Source organism: Lutra lutra, chromosome 11 (genome assembly GCF_902655055.1).
Source record: "Lutra lutra chromosome 11, mLutLut1.2, whole genome shotgun sequence".
Taxonomy (NCBI): Eukaryota; Metazoa; Chordata; class Mammalia; order Carnivora; family Mustelidae; genus Lutra; species Lutra lutra.
This window is the reverse complement of record NC_062288.1, coordinates 45,445,542-45,463,788: the sequence shown is the minus strand read 5'-3', so window position 1 is coordinate 45,463,788 and position 18,247 is coordinate 45,445,542. Positions and strand designations below refer to the sequence as shown.

The window sequence follows — 18,247 nt, the reverse complement described above, 5'->3', positions numbered from 1 at the left end:
TTCCTTTCTTGCCCTGGCGCTCTCGCCGCCTCCTGCCTCCAGCCCCCTTTGCTCCTTTTCGGCTCACGCCCCCCTCCTCTCCCTCCAGCTGGCGACGACTGGGTTGCGCTGCCTCCCAGACCTCGAGGACCTGCTCAGTCAGCTGGGGCCCCCTGCGGACGGCTGCCTCCCTCTCCGCTAGGACCTGCCACTCTGCGCGGAATGGCAGCCGCAGCAGCATCCCCGCCAGCGGCGGTGGCGGCTGCAGCCACGGCCACCGCGGACGCTATTGTTCCCTGGTGTTAAACGCGCTTTCCCTCCTTTTCATCTGAAACGAACAATAGCAGGAAAGAGCTTTGCTTTCTGTACTCCTTGGGAAGACGGTGTGAGGGCAAAGAGAAATTCCCTGCCAACCGCGTTCCGGATCCGGACCCTGGAGCGGCTGCGGGCGGCATGGGGCTGCCAGCGAGGCGCTCTGCGTCCCGGAGCCCGGGCGCTGCGGGCCCGCGCCGGGGGGTCCTGCAGCTGCTGCCGCTGCTCCTGCTGCTGCTGCTGCGCCCGGGAGCCTGCGGGGCTGCGGCTCAGGGCGAGGCGGAGGCACCCACCTTGTATCTGTGGAAGACGGGTAAGTGGGACAGAGTTCTCCCTTCTTCGCAGCTTCGCGTCCGGGTCCATGTTACAAAACTGCTGGGCTTCAGGAGGGACCCCTGCGCCCCTTGAGAGCCTGGGTGTCCTGGGACCTTAAGGGGAAAAGTATGACTACTAGGAAGCAAATTAGGTCATGTCCGATGCTATTAGGAAAGAAAAACCTAACAATTGAGAGGCATTAGTGAGTCACCGGAATGATATTTCTCTCGCAGCTCTGTGGTTAAGGAGGACAACCAACACCGCACTTTCATAACGAAGTGCATTTTTAACCTCTGGATTTTTGTTCTACTAGGAGTTTCTTGAATATATTTCCAGCAAAGAATGGGCACACAGCTTAGAGCCGGTCTTTATTCTGTCTTGCAGTTTGCTCAATGCCATGATATATGTGGGTATGGAGTTGAATTTGTTAAGTATAGCTTTGTGATAGGTGGGACACGTGGAAACAAGCCAAGCCAGGGTAGTTCTAACAGTTAAAGGCGAATGGGGCTCCACTGAGCTCGCGGAGAGGGTGTGAAGACCACTTCTTAACGAGTGAATTGCGCGATTTTTTTTTTCAAAGTGCACAATTGTAAGGATGTTTAGGTTTAAACTTTTCCTGCCTTGAGAATTGTTCTGCTTTGTTTCCAACCAACTAACAAAAGCAGCAACTAATAGTGCCTCAGAACCTCCAGGCAAAGTGCTGACTAGAGGTCCTGGTGGGACAGTGACAGGCAGGAAAACAATACCAAGTGAGGAATTACTCCCTTTTCTCCAGTGGCTCTTCTCCACCCCCCCACCCCCCCCCACCCTCGCCAAAGGATGAGGAGAATTCTTCAGCAGATCTGAAACTTGGCATGTTCATAGGAATGAAGTGAGAAGAATTATTCCTATTGCTTAGGGTAAGGATATATTAAGAGTTTCTTGGCAATGTCTAAACATTAAGAGAAGGCTGCAGTAGAAGGGAGAGAAAAGATGTATTTGTTATGGGATTGCAAACAAATTACAGAATGGATCTCTTTCCCAGCTTCAACTGTCTGTAGCCCCCTGCTGCAGACAGATTAGTTTGCTCTACAATTACACTGATATTCCGAAATTTTAAAGAAGTAGCATCTATCTGGCAACTTAGCAGCTTGAACAGCAATTTATTACAAGCCAAAGTACCTAATATGTCTCCACATGTTGCAAGAAAAGTCACACACACTTTTAGAAAAGCCATTTGGAACGTTAGCATTGGCCATTCTTGTTAACACTTGGAGTTTAAATATTAGTTGATTGGTGGATGCAGATGAAATCATATTAATTTGTCTCAGCTTAAAACAAAGAGTTGAAGACCTGCTCTGATTTAGCTAAACCCGTGATCTTTTCAAAAGCTTGGTCATCACAACAAACAGTAATCAAACTATAATTTATCATTAAATGGTATTATTTGAATGCTTGGTAAGAGCTTCTCAGGTAAGTGTTGGGCGAAATAGTACTTGGCTTGGTTGAAATTTGTGCTATTAAACTAAGAAAAGCCAAGCAGTAATTCAGATCGAAGAAGAGTCTAGGCAGTATTCACTGTGCAGCATCTGAGGTGCCAGTATATGTCAACATAAATGTCATGGTGGGAACACAAGCCAATAAACTGTTTAAAATAGTGGAAAACTCTCAGGAGCAAGGGTATGGAGACCTTGGTTCTGGTGCCAGTTCCAGCTCTTGCTAGCTATAGGAAGGTTGGCAGTTCACTTAACTTTTGACCCCTAGTTTTCTCAGCAGCATATAAATGTGATGATACTTTCTTCAGACTATTCACAGTATTATGAAGATTGAATGAGTGAGTTATGAGAAAGTGATCTGTACATTTCAAAGTCATGTGTGTGTGCAAATATCAACTAGCATGGTGAGGATGATAATGACAGCCCTCTGACGGTGGTCCTTGGTTTGGTGGAAAACAGTGAAATAAGTTGGGGAGAAAAATAACGACCTCTTTATTTTTTTTTTCTGGGGGTGAAGGAAAATCTCTTTATTTGTATAAAGAGATCGAGAGTTGCTATCAGAAGAACAAGGGAATATTTAAAGGAGAGGGATATACTGGAAATGAAAATGTAGAGATGAAAGAATCATAAGTGTGTATCACTTGATGAAAATAAAGAGTCAGGAAGAGAATTGGGAGAGAAAATGAGGTGAGACCATCCAGGATGTCTATTTCAGTGGAATACACTTGGTCTTCGTACAGCATATTATAGGGAGTCACACTATTGGTCAGATCATTGAATTGCAGGGATGTAATAAAAGGTTTACTGGAAGAAGAGCTAGAGTTCCTAGACAGGAACTCTAACTCTGTGTCTATCGCTAACAAGCTACAGAGCATTGGCAAAGTCATTTAGTGACTTTGGTTCTTTGTTTCAGATTTTGTAATATTCATTGGTTAGAAAAGATGATATCTAAGGGCCTATCATTGATGTTTGATATGTTTGATATGTATGTATACATATACACATACCTACACCATAAATATACATATGCGTATGTATATATAGTTTATTAACCAGTGTGTATACATGTAATATATATGTATATGATACATAAGGTCTATAAGACATGATATGTGATATTTAATGTATAGCATATGAAAATTTAAAGTGTATATTATATGAAAGTTTTTTCAAGTCAACTCAAAACAAGGAGTTATGAGGACTTATTGTGTGCGTTACAGGAAGTCAGTGAGGTAGAGGCTGACTAGGATATTGTCATCCCTTCCTTCAAGAAATTCACAACTGAACAATACTGTAAATACCCAACAATTACAACCTGGTGGTGCCATACTCATGAAGAAAACACTAGGACAACAGGAATGTTGTGTAGCTGATAAAGGAGGTTGTGGAGAGTTTTAAAGAGGAGTTAATGTTGATTGGGGTTTTTGAAGGGCGAGAGCTGAACTTTTTTTTCTGGGAGGCATGGAGGTACACTGGAAACAGAAGGAAGAGAGAAAATGAAAATGAAAGGCACAACAACATTCTTAGGTTTTCAAAGTACTGCAACTCATGTCTAGGATCTTTGGTGGGAGTGAATGGGTATAATGCCAATTTGATGGGTTGGGAAAGATTGTAAGAAAGCCTTCAAACTTTGGTAAAGAGTCTGGAGCTTAACCTCTAGGCAAGTGGAAACTGTTGGAAAGCTTTGTGCAGAGGATTGACAAATTCTTTGTCCAGGATGGAGAGAGAAGTGAAGAGGCTGGGAGGTCGGTAAGGAGAGGGACTGAGAGGCAAAGGGGAATAGACGTGAAGAGTGAGTAGAGGCAGGCTGGGGGTCACACTACAGAAAGTATTATTCTGTTTTAGGGTGTAGGGAGCTCTTTGCCAAGGAGAGGAGGAACTCATCCCATGAAGATCTCCATCATATCTGCACCCAGTTACCTAAAATCAAGAATGTGAAAGATGAGCAGGTTTCCTGGGGTTAGAGAAGAATATCAATTTAATTTAGCTATGCTAAACTTGAGGTAGTAATCCATTCAGATGAATAAATCTTATGGGAAAACTAGTGATTGGATGGGTAGCTTAGGAGAAAGAGGCTGAAAGTATAGGCTTGGAACTGAGCATGGTAGTTGGAGGGATCCTTAAAAGAAGAAAAATACTGAAAAGAAGGGCCAGGATACTTCACAGAGAATATTGAAATTGAAAGGGCCACTGTCAGGGAGAGATGAGTGGAAGAGTCAGAGAAGGTATGGTCATAAAAGTTCTGAGTAAAGTGGCAGTATGCGCTAATGGAACATGTTTTATGAAGGGGATGGTGGCAAAAACTGAAACACTTTTGAAAGACTGGAAAGGAATTAAGAAATATTTCAGAAATGATCAAGTAAAAGGGAGAATTGATGATACCTAACAGTGTTTTGGGAAAGGATGTTTTAACTGGATTGGCGGAGCTATAAACCGATTTGAATAATAAACAAGATAATGGAAAATGTATAATATTGATAAAGTGAAATAACTCAGAGATATTTAAATCAGTACTCTGCTGATTTTTAATAGTTAAAACTCCAGAATATAAGATATTTAAAATATTTATTAAAATACAAAAGTTAAATGTTTTAACACTTCTTTGTCACATTTATTTGAAAGGTAACTTGTCTTTGTGTGAATAGTTGAAAAACTTATTTCATACACCCAGAGGTAAAGCACTTATTATTGGAAGATAGTTACTGATAAGTGCTTTTCATTCTTTAATATTCTAGAGTATGGAATTTTTTCACTAATAATTATGGCTAATAATATTCACCTGGCAATTCTAAATTGAGATTATCAATGCATTGAATAAAATGTGATGGACTAACAGGAGTAGGACAGAAAATAGTGAATACCTCCACTTCTATCAATTTCTGTCACAGACATTTTCAGAAAGGTCTTAATGAAGTAATTAAATTATTTTTTAATTGATGTATAATTGATGTATAGTGTCACATTAGTTTCAGGTGTATAATATAGTGATTTGACAGATTTATACATTAAGCTATGCTCACCACAATTGTAGCTACCATCTGTACCATATGCCATTACTATACCATTGACTATACTTCCCATGCTGTACCTTTTATTCTCGTGATGTTTTCATTCCAGAACTAGAAGCCTGTATCTCCCACTCTCCTTCACCATTTTGTCCATACATTTACCCCCTCCCTTCTGGCAACCATCATTTTGTTCTCTGTATTTATGGGTCTGTTTTTGCTTTCTGTTTTTGTTTATTCACTTGTTTAGTTTTTTTAGATTTCACATATAAGTGAAATCATAGGGTATTTGTCTTTCTCTGTCTGTCTCATTTCACTTAGCATATTACCTTCTAGGTCCATCCGTGTTTTGGCATATGGCAAGATCTCATCCTTTTTTATGGCTCAGTAATATTCCATTATGTGTGTGTCTATGTACACATACGTACGCATACACACCTACACACACCTTCTTTATTTATAGACACTTGAGTTGCTCCCATCTTTTGGGTATTGTAAATAATGCTGTAAACACAGGGATTCCTATCTGATTTAATGTTACTGTATTCTTTGGGTAAATACCCAGTAGTGGAGCTGCCAGATCATATGGTAGTTCTATTTTTAATTTTTTGAAGAATCTCCATACTGTTTTCCACAGTAGCTACACCAATTTAGATTTCCACCAACAGTGCATAAGGGTTCCTTTTTATCTCCCTTCTCACTACTACTCATTTTTTCTTGTCTTTTTGATTCTGGCCATTCTGTCAGGTATAAAATGGCATCTCATTGTAGTTTTGATTTGCATTTCCTTGATGATTAGTGGTTTTGAGCATCTTTTCATGTGTCTGTTTGCCATTTTGATGAGTCTTTGGAAAAATCTTTCTTCAGGTTGTCTTGCCCATTTTAATCAGTTATTTGTGGGTTTTTGGTGTTGAGTTATGTAAGTTCTTTATGTATTTTGGTTATTAACTTCTTATCAGATGTATCATTTGCAAATATCTTCTGTGATTCAAAGGTTGGCTTTTCATTTTGCTGATGATTTCCTTCACTATGCAAAAGATTTTAATTTTGGTATAGTCCCAAATTGAGTTAACTTTTATAACAGTGAAATTACATCGAAATGCAAGAAAGAAGTATACACTAGCCCTTGTTCAGAATTCAGGGGATTAGGATATTTATAGGTGTGTGTTTTTCCTCAAGGAGATTACTTCTCACATTAATCACTTTTGAAGTAAGTTCATCCAATACAAGGCAATACTTTAAACAGCAATCACTGTGTCCTTTACATGGTTAACTGTATGTAAAGTAATCCCTTACTTCTTCAATATAAAATAAAAATAAGTACTATCCTTTTATTTTCTTTCATGTACCTTGTCCTAATATAAAATATTCTGTAATGCATACGAATCCTACCATTCATTAATAAATAAGAAAGGAGAGAGGGATGTCATTCCAGGTAGTAGTAACATGAGGGTTGCATTATCCTAATAAGTGTTCTTTACTTCAGTTATACTTAATTTGGAATATAGTTTGCTCATTAAATGAAAGATAGGGATGGAGCAGAGTGGACAGAATATGGGCATTAGTGTCAACCCAGAGTAACATGGATCACAGTGTTGTATTTTATCAATATTATCAAATTAGTTCATCTCCCTGAATCTTTTTCTTTCATCTCTAATATGGATAAATAATATGTATTATATAGAGGTTTTCTGAGGTTTAATTAAATATGGTAGCATATGGAATGTTATAGTGCAGTGTTTGATATATATGGGAACTTTGGTGAATGACAGTTTTTATTATTGCTGTTATTCTGTTGTGTAATACAATGGTTATTTAATTATAACAACTGGAGCAAGTCCAGTAATGTGCTTTCTTGAAATCATTTCTTTTGGTAAGTACGATAGAAATTACAAATTGATACATTTATAACGTTAGATACTCCAACAAATTATAAGGGAGGCAGCATTGGGGAATGGAAAGAACACAAACCTTGGAATCAGAAACTGTTGTTTAAATCTGCCTCTACCTAACTGGTCAAGTTACTTAAACTCTGATTTTGTTTTTTCACCTTAAAATGGTGACAGAAATTCTGAAGTGTGAGGCCATTTGCAAAGTTTTAACAGGTAGCAAATAGAAAGTGTCTAGTACACTGTCCTAAATATAGTAGATATTCAGAAAATGTTCTCCTCCCATTCTTTTATATTTCCTGTCCTAAAAATGACATAACAAGCAGGAATTTTATAGATTCAACACGTTTATCTGTCTTTTCCAACCAAGGGGCTCCATGAAAAATGAATAAAACAAGTCTAGGAAGAGAAGTTGTTTTATTACAGTCTCATCTTTCTTATTAGTTTGACACTTAAATGTAGACAGCATGGACCAAATACCATAAAAATATTTTGAGCAGCAAGTTCATAGTGAATTATATAAATAGAATTTTTATTCTTTATTTTGTGCTGTATTTCAGGGGATTTCTCAAGAATCTGAAATTTTGGGGCGCCTGGGTGGCTCAGTGGGTTAGGCCGCTGCCTTCGGCTCGGGTCATGATCTCAGGGTCCTGGGATCGAGTCCCGCATCGGGCTCTCTGCTCGGCGGGGAGCCTGCTTCCCTCTCTCTCTCTCTCTCTCTCTCCCTCTGCCTGCCTCTCTGCCTACTTGTGATCTCTCTCTGTCAAATAAATAAAATCTTAAAAAAAAAAAAAAGAATCTGAAATTTTAGGTTCTTGAAATTGTCTTGTCAGCCATGCCTTCCAAATTAAATGTTTCGCAGAATTGGTTTTATGCAATTTTTAATTTTACATATTAGCTGATTATTTAAATACATTTTTAAAAACTACTGTGTATATCTTGTTTCCGTGCCCTTCTTTCTTAGCATATATAACACAGTGTTCAAAATTCATTAAGAGCGTATTGATTATTTGCATCAAAAAATGAAAAGCCCAAGTGGTTTTTTGAAGCTTTAATATCTTAGCAGACTGTGGTAACTCAGGTCACTCGTTAGGCAAATTGTAGGTAGCAACCTGGTTTGCAAAATAAGAGAAGCCCCAATCAGGGCTGAGGTTGATTGCTATGGAGTATAGCACATACTCAGACTCTTCCCTGCCTATGATTACAATATAAAAAACCAGCCTAATGGCAGTCGGATGAGATGCTGACATTCTAACTAGATTATTGGGGAAGCATGGTGTGCTTGAGCTCCTTTTCTAAGGAAATGAAGCCTCTTAATCTCTCATGTAAGTCAGATTGGTGACACTGGACACTGAGATGTCTCTGGGAAGAGGAGAGCAAAGGCCTCTGTCTGGTAAATATATAGAACAGGCTCTCTTAGAATTTCAAGAGAGCCTTGGAATTCATAGAAAATCACATTAGAATGGTCCTTAATGAAAGAAAGACTGGGGAAGTGGCATCTGGAAAATATCACAAGAACATCATAGAGTGTGAGTTAGAGGTGCCAATGAGTCATAAGGTAGAGATTTTTTTCCATTTTTTTAAATCAGCACTTTATATTTGACACTTTAGAATTCATTAAAATGATGAAAAATAAAGGGATTTGCATTTAATCCTAGGATACACAAGCAATAAGAAAAACAATATCTAGGGGAAGTGATAGAACAATTAAAAACATGTTGGGAAAGAATAGAGGAAACATGGCAGGACTGAAACAGTGACACTAAAAAGTAATCCATCTACTGCTTCTGATATATAACTGGACCTAACCAAAAGGATGTCCTTTCAACTTCCAGAAGCACTATTGAGCTAACTGATATTTTGCATAGTCTACCAGGTAAAATCATAATCTCTAGGGTATCATTTTTGCTGTACCAAAGTTATGCTATGAGGAAATAAATGAAATAAGGAGATATGGGGGAAAGGCACAACAAATGTGCTTCTTTATATGGACCTTAATTTTCAAATGGCCATGTATGTGGGTAATATTGGAGAGGGGACTCTATAAAGGCCGTCAGAGAGAGAGAGAGAGAGAGTCCCTATAGAACTTATTGAGTGATGTCTCTAAATTCAGAAGAAGCTATGCATGGCTATAAAGGCATGGGGAGTTTGTAAGACATAAGGGGGAGCAGCACAGCAAGGGAAGAAAGGTGAAAACAGGCAAATCATCTTTTAAGAATTAGTTTTAATAGGCGTGATTTTTTAACAGTTGTACGTTTATAAAAAAATTAAGCAGAAAGCACAGAGTTGCCATGTATCTCTCATTCTTCCCCCCATTTCTCCCTAATACTGACATCTTGCATCAGTGTGGTACATGTGTATCATTGATGAGCTAATATTCATACACTATTGTACTTAAAATCCATAGTTTATATTAGGCTTCAACTACTCTCATACATTCTATGGTTTTGGACAAATACGCAAAGGTATATATGCACTAATACGTGTATCTGCCATCACAGTATAATACAGAGTAGTTTCACGGCCCTAAAAATCCTCTGTGCTTCACCTATTTGTCCCTCACCCCATTCCTCCATCCTCCCAAATCTCTGGTAACCACTCATCTTTTTACCTTCTTATGTCCCCCTGCTTGTTCTGTTTTTGGAATGTCATATAGTTGGAACCATATAGTATGTAGCCTTTTCTTCCACTTACTAATTGTGCATTTAAGTTTCTTCTGTGTCTTTTCATGGCTTGTAATCTCATTTCTTTTTATCAGTGAATAATATACTGATTGATGGACAAAACAAAGTTGGTTTATCCATTTACATATTGAAGGACATCTCCGTTGCTTCCAAGATGTAAACATCTGTGTGCCAGTTTTTGTGCGGATATTTTTTTGTCTCTGTTGTGTAAATTCCAAGGAGTGCAGTTGCTGGATCATATGGTAAAGAGAATGTTTAATTTTGTGAGGAAACTGTCTTTCAGAGTGGCTGTACCATTTGCATTCCCACCATGAATGAAGGGGAGTGGCTGTTGCTCTATGTCGCTGCTGGTGGTTTTGGTATTTTGAATTCTAGCCATTTTAATGCGTGTAGTTGTATCTCACTGTTGTTTGTATTTCCTTTTCTCTGATGACCTATGATGTTGAACATCATCTTTTCATCTGCTTGTCATCTGTATGTTTTCTCCGGTAAGGGATCCGCAGTCTTTCCACCCCATGAGTCGCAGCAAGAGCAGGCAGAACCCTCAGGTGACAGTTCACAGCCTCAGTCTAACCTTTGCTGCATGTTTCCACTGCTTGTCGCCCTGATGAAAGGATTCCCACTAAAAACAAGTATTTTATAAAGAGACAGTACACATGGAAATTAAGTAGATAATAAGCCATACATGAAGATGGGTCTACACTTTGTCTTTTGTTCCACCTAGAGGGGAACACCTGGGGACCAAGTTTGGAAGTGGTAACAGTCTCTTGAAGAGGAAGACAATGGTGTGATAGAGTCAAGGTTCAATGGAGCCGGCCAGCTTGTGAGATTTTCAGGTGCGCTCTACATGTGCGGGGTCTCTGGCTGACTTGGGTCTAGTGAAGCATGTAGTTGCATATCTGCTTTTCCTTGCTCTTCCCTGGAGGCTAGTGGAAAATTGACGTGCAGTATCCTCCTGAACTTCTGGGAAATGGTGCAGGTCTCATATTCTGAATTCCTGCTAAGTTGACCCGGGAACCACGTTGTCAAGGCAGCCTCCTGCTTATTAGATTGCTCCCCCAAACCGTTCCACCGACACAGTGTTGAGCACCCCCAGGATGGGGGGAATAGAAGAGTGGCTCAAAAGTGGATAGTGTGTGTGTGCATAAATACAGTATACTATCCAGGTAGTTAACCTAGCACTCTCTAGAGAGCTTGATGGAAAATTAATTTCCCAAGCAAATGTATGGAGCATGGGCATTGATTGTGTAGTGGTACTCATTTAACTCATGGTGTATGGTGAATGCTTGACTTTCTAATCGTGCCACACTGTCTGGATAAAAAGTTATCCCTTGGGTTGTAATAGCGGTAGCAGTAATAGCGCATACTGAGTGTTATAGATGGGAGTGTTTGCAAGTTTGTGCTGTAATGTGCCTGCTGAAGAATGGCATCGAACACTTATATTGCCTCTTTGGTTGCTGATTATTTTTCTTTTCTCTCTCAAATTTGGGTTGTACTATTTAAAGATGATTTTTGTTTACTCTCTCCAAACCAGAGAGCATAACTATGCACGTCAGAGGGGTCAGTTACTTCCCCGTGACGGTGAATGAGATTAGTTGAATTGAAGCCGTAGCTTGAAATGAAAGTAGTACTGGTTGCTAAGTAGTAAGATGTGTATTTATGCGCCTTTGTGTGTGTAATAAATAAATGAAATGTTCCAAAATGAACTTGTGAGCCACATATGAATCTTGACCTCATTTTGTAATTTATTGAGAATGTGAACTCTAATCTCGGCATCTTTCGTCCCTCAGCCATGCCGTACGTATGATATTAGTTATCTCCCTGTTCACGTGATTTTCAAGGGATCTTGAGACAAAACTGCAGAGCACTTCGATGGTGTCTGGCTCATGTCAGTACTCAGTAGCTGTCATCTTTTACTGTAGGTGTGAACCACAAAGGCCTTCTCGCAGAGCTGGTTTGTCTCTGGATCTGAGTCTTTTTTTCTCTTCATTTTCACTCTTCTTCCTTGGATCCACACATGCATATCAAGCTTCTCGGTATCCAGCACCGTTCTCCTTGCTCCTGCTGTCAGGACCAGCTCATAGTCACCAAGCCCTCAGCTCTGCTGTCTGCAGAGTTGTTCAAAGTATAGTTTTAAGATACAGAGACATTTTGCCTCAGTGTTTTATTTTTACTTGTGATTGTGCATATTTTTGCCATGCAGGAAGTGCAGGAGGTGTGACTGTTTAAGTGGGTCTGTGCATCCCAAAATTCCTTTGTGTGGAAACACCTGAGATTATTCTTGGCAAGACTTCCTTGTTCTGTGATGCTGTGAGAGAGAGGGTGTGGGAAGTGTACAGTGAGTGCTGAGGTATCCTCTCCCACAGTCCTCTTTCCTCTCCCAAAGTACATATGCCAGTGTGTGTGTGTGTGTGTGTGTGTATGCGCGAGTGATGTATATGCTCTGCATATGTATATGCATATATGTAAATATCCTACTTATACAACTCCAGATTTCAGTATCCTCTGTAAGAAACTAAAATGTTTCTCAGCTTGGAGGAGTGCTATTCAACTCTCCTATGGCTATTACAACCTGTTTTAACTGTACATTTTCTAAAGTTTGTGTATAATGTGTGAGCTTCTGATAGAATTGCAATAATGATTCAGTGCATCATTCCGGGTGTACCCGTGCACACACATGCATCCATGCCTAAATGCATAAATAGCTGTGGCATAGCACGCACGTGCCAGTGGCATAGTCCTGCATGGCTGAATGACTACACAGGACTTCATAACGTGTCCGGCACTATGGACGTTATTATACTACCTCAAATGTTATAGGCATGCCAAAGTGGCGATGTTTAAAAAATGTGCACAACTAGGGATACTTTTCGCTAAATATTAATTATAAGCAAAGTTATGTTAACATTTTATTTTGGAAAATTTCATTTCAAACTTTATGTGCATCAAGATCTCACTCATATAAAATGCCTTTTAATATTTAAGTGTTGTATTACCTTCCACCAACTTGCAACTTTAGTTTAAGATCCTTTTATGTCTAACTGTCTTCCTGTGTTTGCCACTTTGGTGCCTGAACGATATCCTCAAACTGCAGTGCCTGCACAAATTTCCAAGAAGTACTTTTCTTCTAAGAGCATCTGTGTGCCAGCATATCCGCGAACATGATTTTTATAAAATACTCATTGTGTATTGTTTACATTGATTATACTGTCATTAAGGCAGTGCTGGTAACAGACCCAGATGGGATAATGGTATGAACTGTTGTTTTTTTCTATATATGTGGGTTCAGTGTATTGGATGTGGTTTCAACTTACAATATTTTCTTTTTTTTTTTTTTTTTAATTTTATTTATTTATTTGACAGAGAGAAATTACAAGTAAGCAGAGAGGCAGGCAGAGAGAGAGGAGGAAGCAGGCTCCCTGCTGAGCAGAAAGCCCGATGTGGGGCTCGAACCCAGGACCTGGGATCATGACCTGAGCCGAAGGCAGCGGCTTAACCCACTGAGCCACCCAGGCGCCCCTCAACTTACAATATTTTCAACTTAGGATGGATTTTTTGAGGTGTAACCCCATCATAAAGGGAGGAAGATCTTTATCTACATGTGTTTGCGCATAGATTATGCACATTTATGGAAGCCATATATTTTGTTTTGTACTGTCGGTATTGTACTATATATAATGTATATATTTTTTTCCGGTGGGAAATGTAGTTCACTCAGAGCCACTCCACCATTGCCATGTCAGGGAATCCAGTCCACAGAGTTAGGTTACTTTTTTCTTCATGTTTGTGATGATCAATTTGCTTATGCAAAACTCCAAGCCCTTACTGCTTTTTTTGCCACCAAACTTGGTGCTGGGGAGCAAATGTGAATATCACATGGACCCCACTCCTGAAGTTCTCTGTCACGTGTAAATAAGTAATTCTTGTCTAGATAATGTATTGCAAAAATAAGAAACATAAATATATATATGCGGAACAGAGAAAGGGATTACTATTTTGCAGAAGGAGCCTGGAAAGGGAAGATTTCCTAAAACATGAGTTTGACAAATAAACAGCTTACGGAATGGACAAAGGCTGTAGCGAGATGGAATTCTAGACTGAGTGGAGCTGGTATGAAGAAATTAAATGGAATGTGTGTTCAGGGACAGTAAGAAGTTCTGAGGCATAGAAAACTGGGGATGAGGTGGGATAGGAAGAAGGGTGAGTGTGAGTATGGAGAGCCCATAGAGAACAGCGCTGACTGGGACACTGTAAGGAGCCTGGCTTTTGTTTGACGTATGAGATCTAGGAGCCCAAGTCCTTTTAGTGGGGTAAAACACAGCAACATATTTGCAAATGTTAAGTCATATGCTAATTGATAAATTTTAGAAGATTGTTAGTTTTGTAAATGAATTAATATAATTCTCCTTGAAAATTTTCTATTAGAAAGCTGTCTTTAGGTAATGATAATTAAACAGAATTATTTCTAAGACAGAGTTTCCTTTCAGGTGTACATATAAGGGTGAGTTGATGTATTTTTTTTTTCCTCTACAGTTTTGATTAGACCAATGTGCGAAGAAGTAAACCTTACATCTGTGTAGTATATCTCTGGCAGGGTGAGTGACAGAGAACGTGCATGACTGAAGTGGAAGAGGCAGGGTGTAGAGGCTGGTTGTGCTCACTCTTCTTTGTGTAGGTTTGGCTCACCAAAGAAGCAACACCACTCCTTTGCCCTTCTCTGGGGCTGTCATTTGCCGTCATTTAGAGACGGGATTCACTTTTTGAAAAATGTCGTGAGGGAAAACCCTGTTGACCACATACAATATCCAGTGAGTCACAGTCGGATTGTGGGGCCCTAGTCTACAGCCTTTGCCTTTGGCAATCCTGCGAGGTTTCCCAAAAGCTGATGCTTAAATAGAGGGGTGGAAAATAGTAAAAAGATACTTTTTTGAGGTTTAGAGAATGACTGCATGAGAAAATATGGAATGCCAAAATGAAACGGAAGTGTCTGAACAGTCCTGTTTCTGGCCAACATTGACATTTCCCTCCACTTCCTCCATGTTGTGCTTCGCTAGTCCTCATTAGTTAAGGAGCCTTGTGGAATGAGCATAGCCAGCAGAGAAAGGCATCTGCTGCCCTGGGCTGGTGCAGGTAATCACAGAAATGCAGCAAAAAATCATAGGGCTCAATCGCTCTATAAAACAGCTTCTTCTGACAGTTTGCAGTGGTGACTATACATCTCTAATGGGAGAGTCATCAAAATGGATCTGGATTTATGGAATCAAATAATCCATAAGGAAAGCTTTGACTGTTGCTAAGATCCATTTCACTTCCTATCTCTCACTGCAAGATTTAATGTAACTTCTTCAGTTCCCTTGGTTTGTTTTATAAAAGGATGGGCTTGGAACTGCTTCCACTGTGAAAATTCCACAGGAAGAGCCTACATAGTATGAAGCGGTCATGGTGGATTTTCCAACTTGGTTGACTAAGCACTGCAGCACCATGAACATCATGATGTCTCAGATCATGATGGGAGTTCTCAGAGATTTCAAGATTGAATTTTCTGTCCTGATCAAATCATCCAGAAGCTAAATTAATTTAATTTAATGAAAAATGTGGAAATTAGAGGAGTGATTCTTACACTCTATCATTGTAAGTAAGATTAAGCTTGTTGGCCATATGCTGAATATTGGAATTGCTATCACAGAGCCATGTGTTTAGCAGCTTGATTGGTTTTAAGACTTGTGTGTCCATCATCACAGTCAATTCAGAACATTCTCATTACCCCCAGAATATTCTGAACCCCATAGTCTCTCACACTTGAATTCTCCAATTCTTCCCTATCAGGCCTAGTCCTAGGCAGGTACTGATCTACTTACTGTCTCTACAGATTAGCCTATTCTGGATATTCCTTGCAAATGGAATTAAAAATTCTTTGGTTTTTTGTTACTGGTTCATTTTACTTAGCATGTTTTCAGGGTTCATCTGTGTGGTATTGTGTTTCAGTATTTCATTTCCTTTTACTGGTGAATAACATTCCATTTTGTAGATATGCCACATTTTATTCATCACTTGGTGGATATTTGGGCTGTTTCCTCTCTTTTGGCTATAATGTGTAATGCTGCTGTGAATACTCATGTACACGTTTCTATGTAGGCATGTATTTTCATTTCCCTTAAATATATACTTAGGAATGGAATTGCTAGGTCTTATGGTAGCTTTATATTTTATGATTTGAGGAAGTACTAGACTGATCCATATTTTGTTTTAAGTTCAGCACAGTACAATGCACATTGTGTTTTCCAGTAACTTCAATTGCGATGTAATTGCCATTCAAGAAACCCACTGAATGTACAATGCACATTGTGTTTTCCAGTAACTTCAATTACGATGTAATTGTCATTCAAGAAATCCATTGAAGTTTCCATAAAGATATCATTGTGTAATTAGAAGGTAAGTAGTTAGAAAATAGAGGAAAGTAATTTCAGGGACCCAGTTTATAAGAATAAAAGCACATTTAGGAGGAAAATATGCTGACGTAGTCATGAGCACACTTGTTAGGATACCTACAAGGGGCTCATTTTGTTTTTGTTTTTGTTTTGTTTTGTTTTTTAAAGATTTATTTATTTATTTTAGAGAGGGAGAGCTAGAGCATGCAAGCACACCAGCGGGGAAGGGGAAGGAAAGAGAGAAGGAGAAAAGCAGACTCCCCACTGAGCCTGATGTAGGACTCCATCTCATAACTCTGATCATGACTTGACCTAACTCAAGAGTCAGATGCTTAACTGACCGAGCCACCCATGTGCCCTCCTTTTGGGTTTTCAGTCTGATCATACAGTGAAATCTTTAGTAAAAGGAATACAGGTAGTAAGGATGAAGGAGCTGTGATGACTTAGGGAGGCTGATTTAATCATTTAACATGCACAGAGAAATCAAAGTGATACTAATGAAAAATTCAGACGTTAATGCATTCAGCAGTTGCCCATTTGGTTTCTACAGCTTAGTGGATATAGTGACAATACCTGCTTATGTTCTTGTGGTACTCTATAGTTCTCCAAGCACTCAGATCACATATTCTTTTACTAAATTCTCACAATTTCTTCTTAAATATAGAATAAGAAGTAATGCACTTTTTGTTTAATGGAAGAGTAAACTCAGGTACCTAAAGCTAAGGGATTTGACCTCAACCACAGTCTTATTGTAAGACTAGCAGCAAGGACAAACATCTTAGTATCCTAAATATACTAGTACTTTAATTGAAGAGGGTAAAATAGGGAAAGGTCAGAGAAATTAATATTTGGTTGTATAGATTAAGGTTCAGATATTTCAATTAGCATTATATGTTACAGATAATAGGTAATAACAGAAATTTTGTTGTAATACTTTCAGACGAACATAGGTAGATAAAAAATTACAGATTTGTGTTTTGATAAATATTTTGACCCTTGTATCTTGACTGAGCATTTGACAGTGGTTTTGAGATTTTAGCATTGATTTTCATAGCTTTCTTCAATTTTGTGACATAGAATAACATTTTATCTAAACAATCTATGGCCTATAATCAAATACAAATACATTTTCATATTCCATGATGCAATGAATCTTAACATTGAAAAGTATAAAGAGCTGCTTCAAGTCTTAACTCAGTATTTAGTTGCAGTATAATGATACTCTTCTTTTTCACCCCTTTAAAAAAAATGTTATATAGATTTAAACTGTGGATTATCTTGGCAGTGTAACACAGGAGTTTATACTGAACACCATATAACAAAACATCCTAAATCTTTCTTTACTGTTTCCAAAATATCCTACTCACGTGCTTTCTCTGTCTTGCATGCACACTTACACATCTCATTTATTTCTCCTATGTAGCCTCAAATTTTTTTTTCACTCTCAGAGTTCTCTTTACTCCGCTCTTTCCCACCTTCCAGGTCTGGCTATCTGTGCTGTGCTAACTGCAGTATTGCAGTTTACCTTTAATTTCAGGGGATCATTTTCCAAGTTTATAAACTGACAAAATGTCTTGAATAGGAGTATTAGCGACAGTAGAAGTGCTGACTTTTGCAGTGTCCTGGACCGGGAGGCTTGCATTCCAGCTGTAGTTTTCCCTGAAAGAGACAAAGTAAACACCTGCTGACATCATTATATTTGTCTACAGGCAGCGAAACTATGATATATTCAGTGTGGACTGCTGTAAGGGATACAGCTGTGAAATGAGCTAAAGTGTATTATTGAAAGTAAAAGAACTAGTGTAAATTTATTCTAATGAGATTCTTTGCAAACGTTACAGTAAATAGGTTCTGGAAACATTTTCATTCTGTCTCTTGTCCTTTAAAAATGACTTTTCTGAAGATACTATATATCTTAGGGCACGTGGTGAAAGAGATGAAAATTAGGACTGTCAGTATTCAGAGATTTATGTGGCTAGGTTTTTCCTACCATGGATGTGATAAGATTTTTAATTTGAGCTCAGATCTAAGTTCATTTTTCCTAAATATTGGGCCTATATCAAAAGTCCCTCTTGACAAGTTACACTTAAAGTCACAAAGGGGATGACAAGTTACTCCTAAATCATCATGAAAGCATTGTAGAAGCATTTTGGGTTGTAA

At 38.9% G+C, this 18,247-nt stretch overlaps 1 protein-coding gene across 2 annotated transcripts in view; it reads left to right on the top strand.

Moving 5' to 3' along the window:
- The first annotated feature begins 421 nt into the window (after positions 1 to 421).
- THSD7A (thrombospondin type 1 domain containing 7A) overlaps positions 422 to 18,247 on the top strand; it is a 454,591-nt gene continuing 436,765 nt past the window's right edge. For both annotated transcript variants that reach the window (XM_047694998.1, XM_047694997.1), the window contains exon 1: positions 422 to 604. In XM_047694998.1, coding sequence (XP_047550954.1) covers positions 433 to 604 — 172 coding nt within the window. In that variant the 5' untranslated portion in view covers positions 422 to 432. The remainder of the gene's footprint in view (positions 605 to 18,247) is intronic.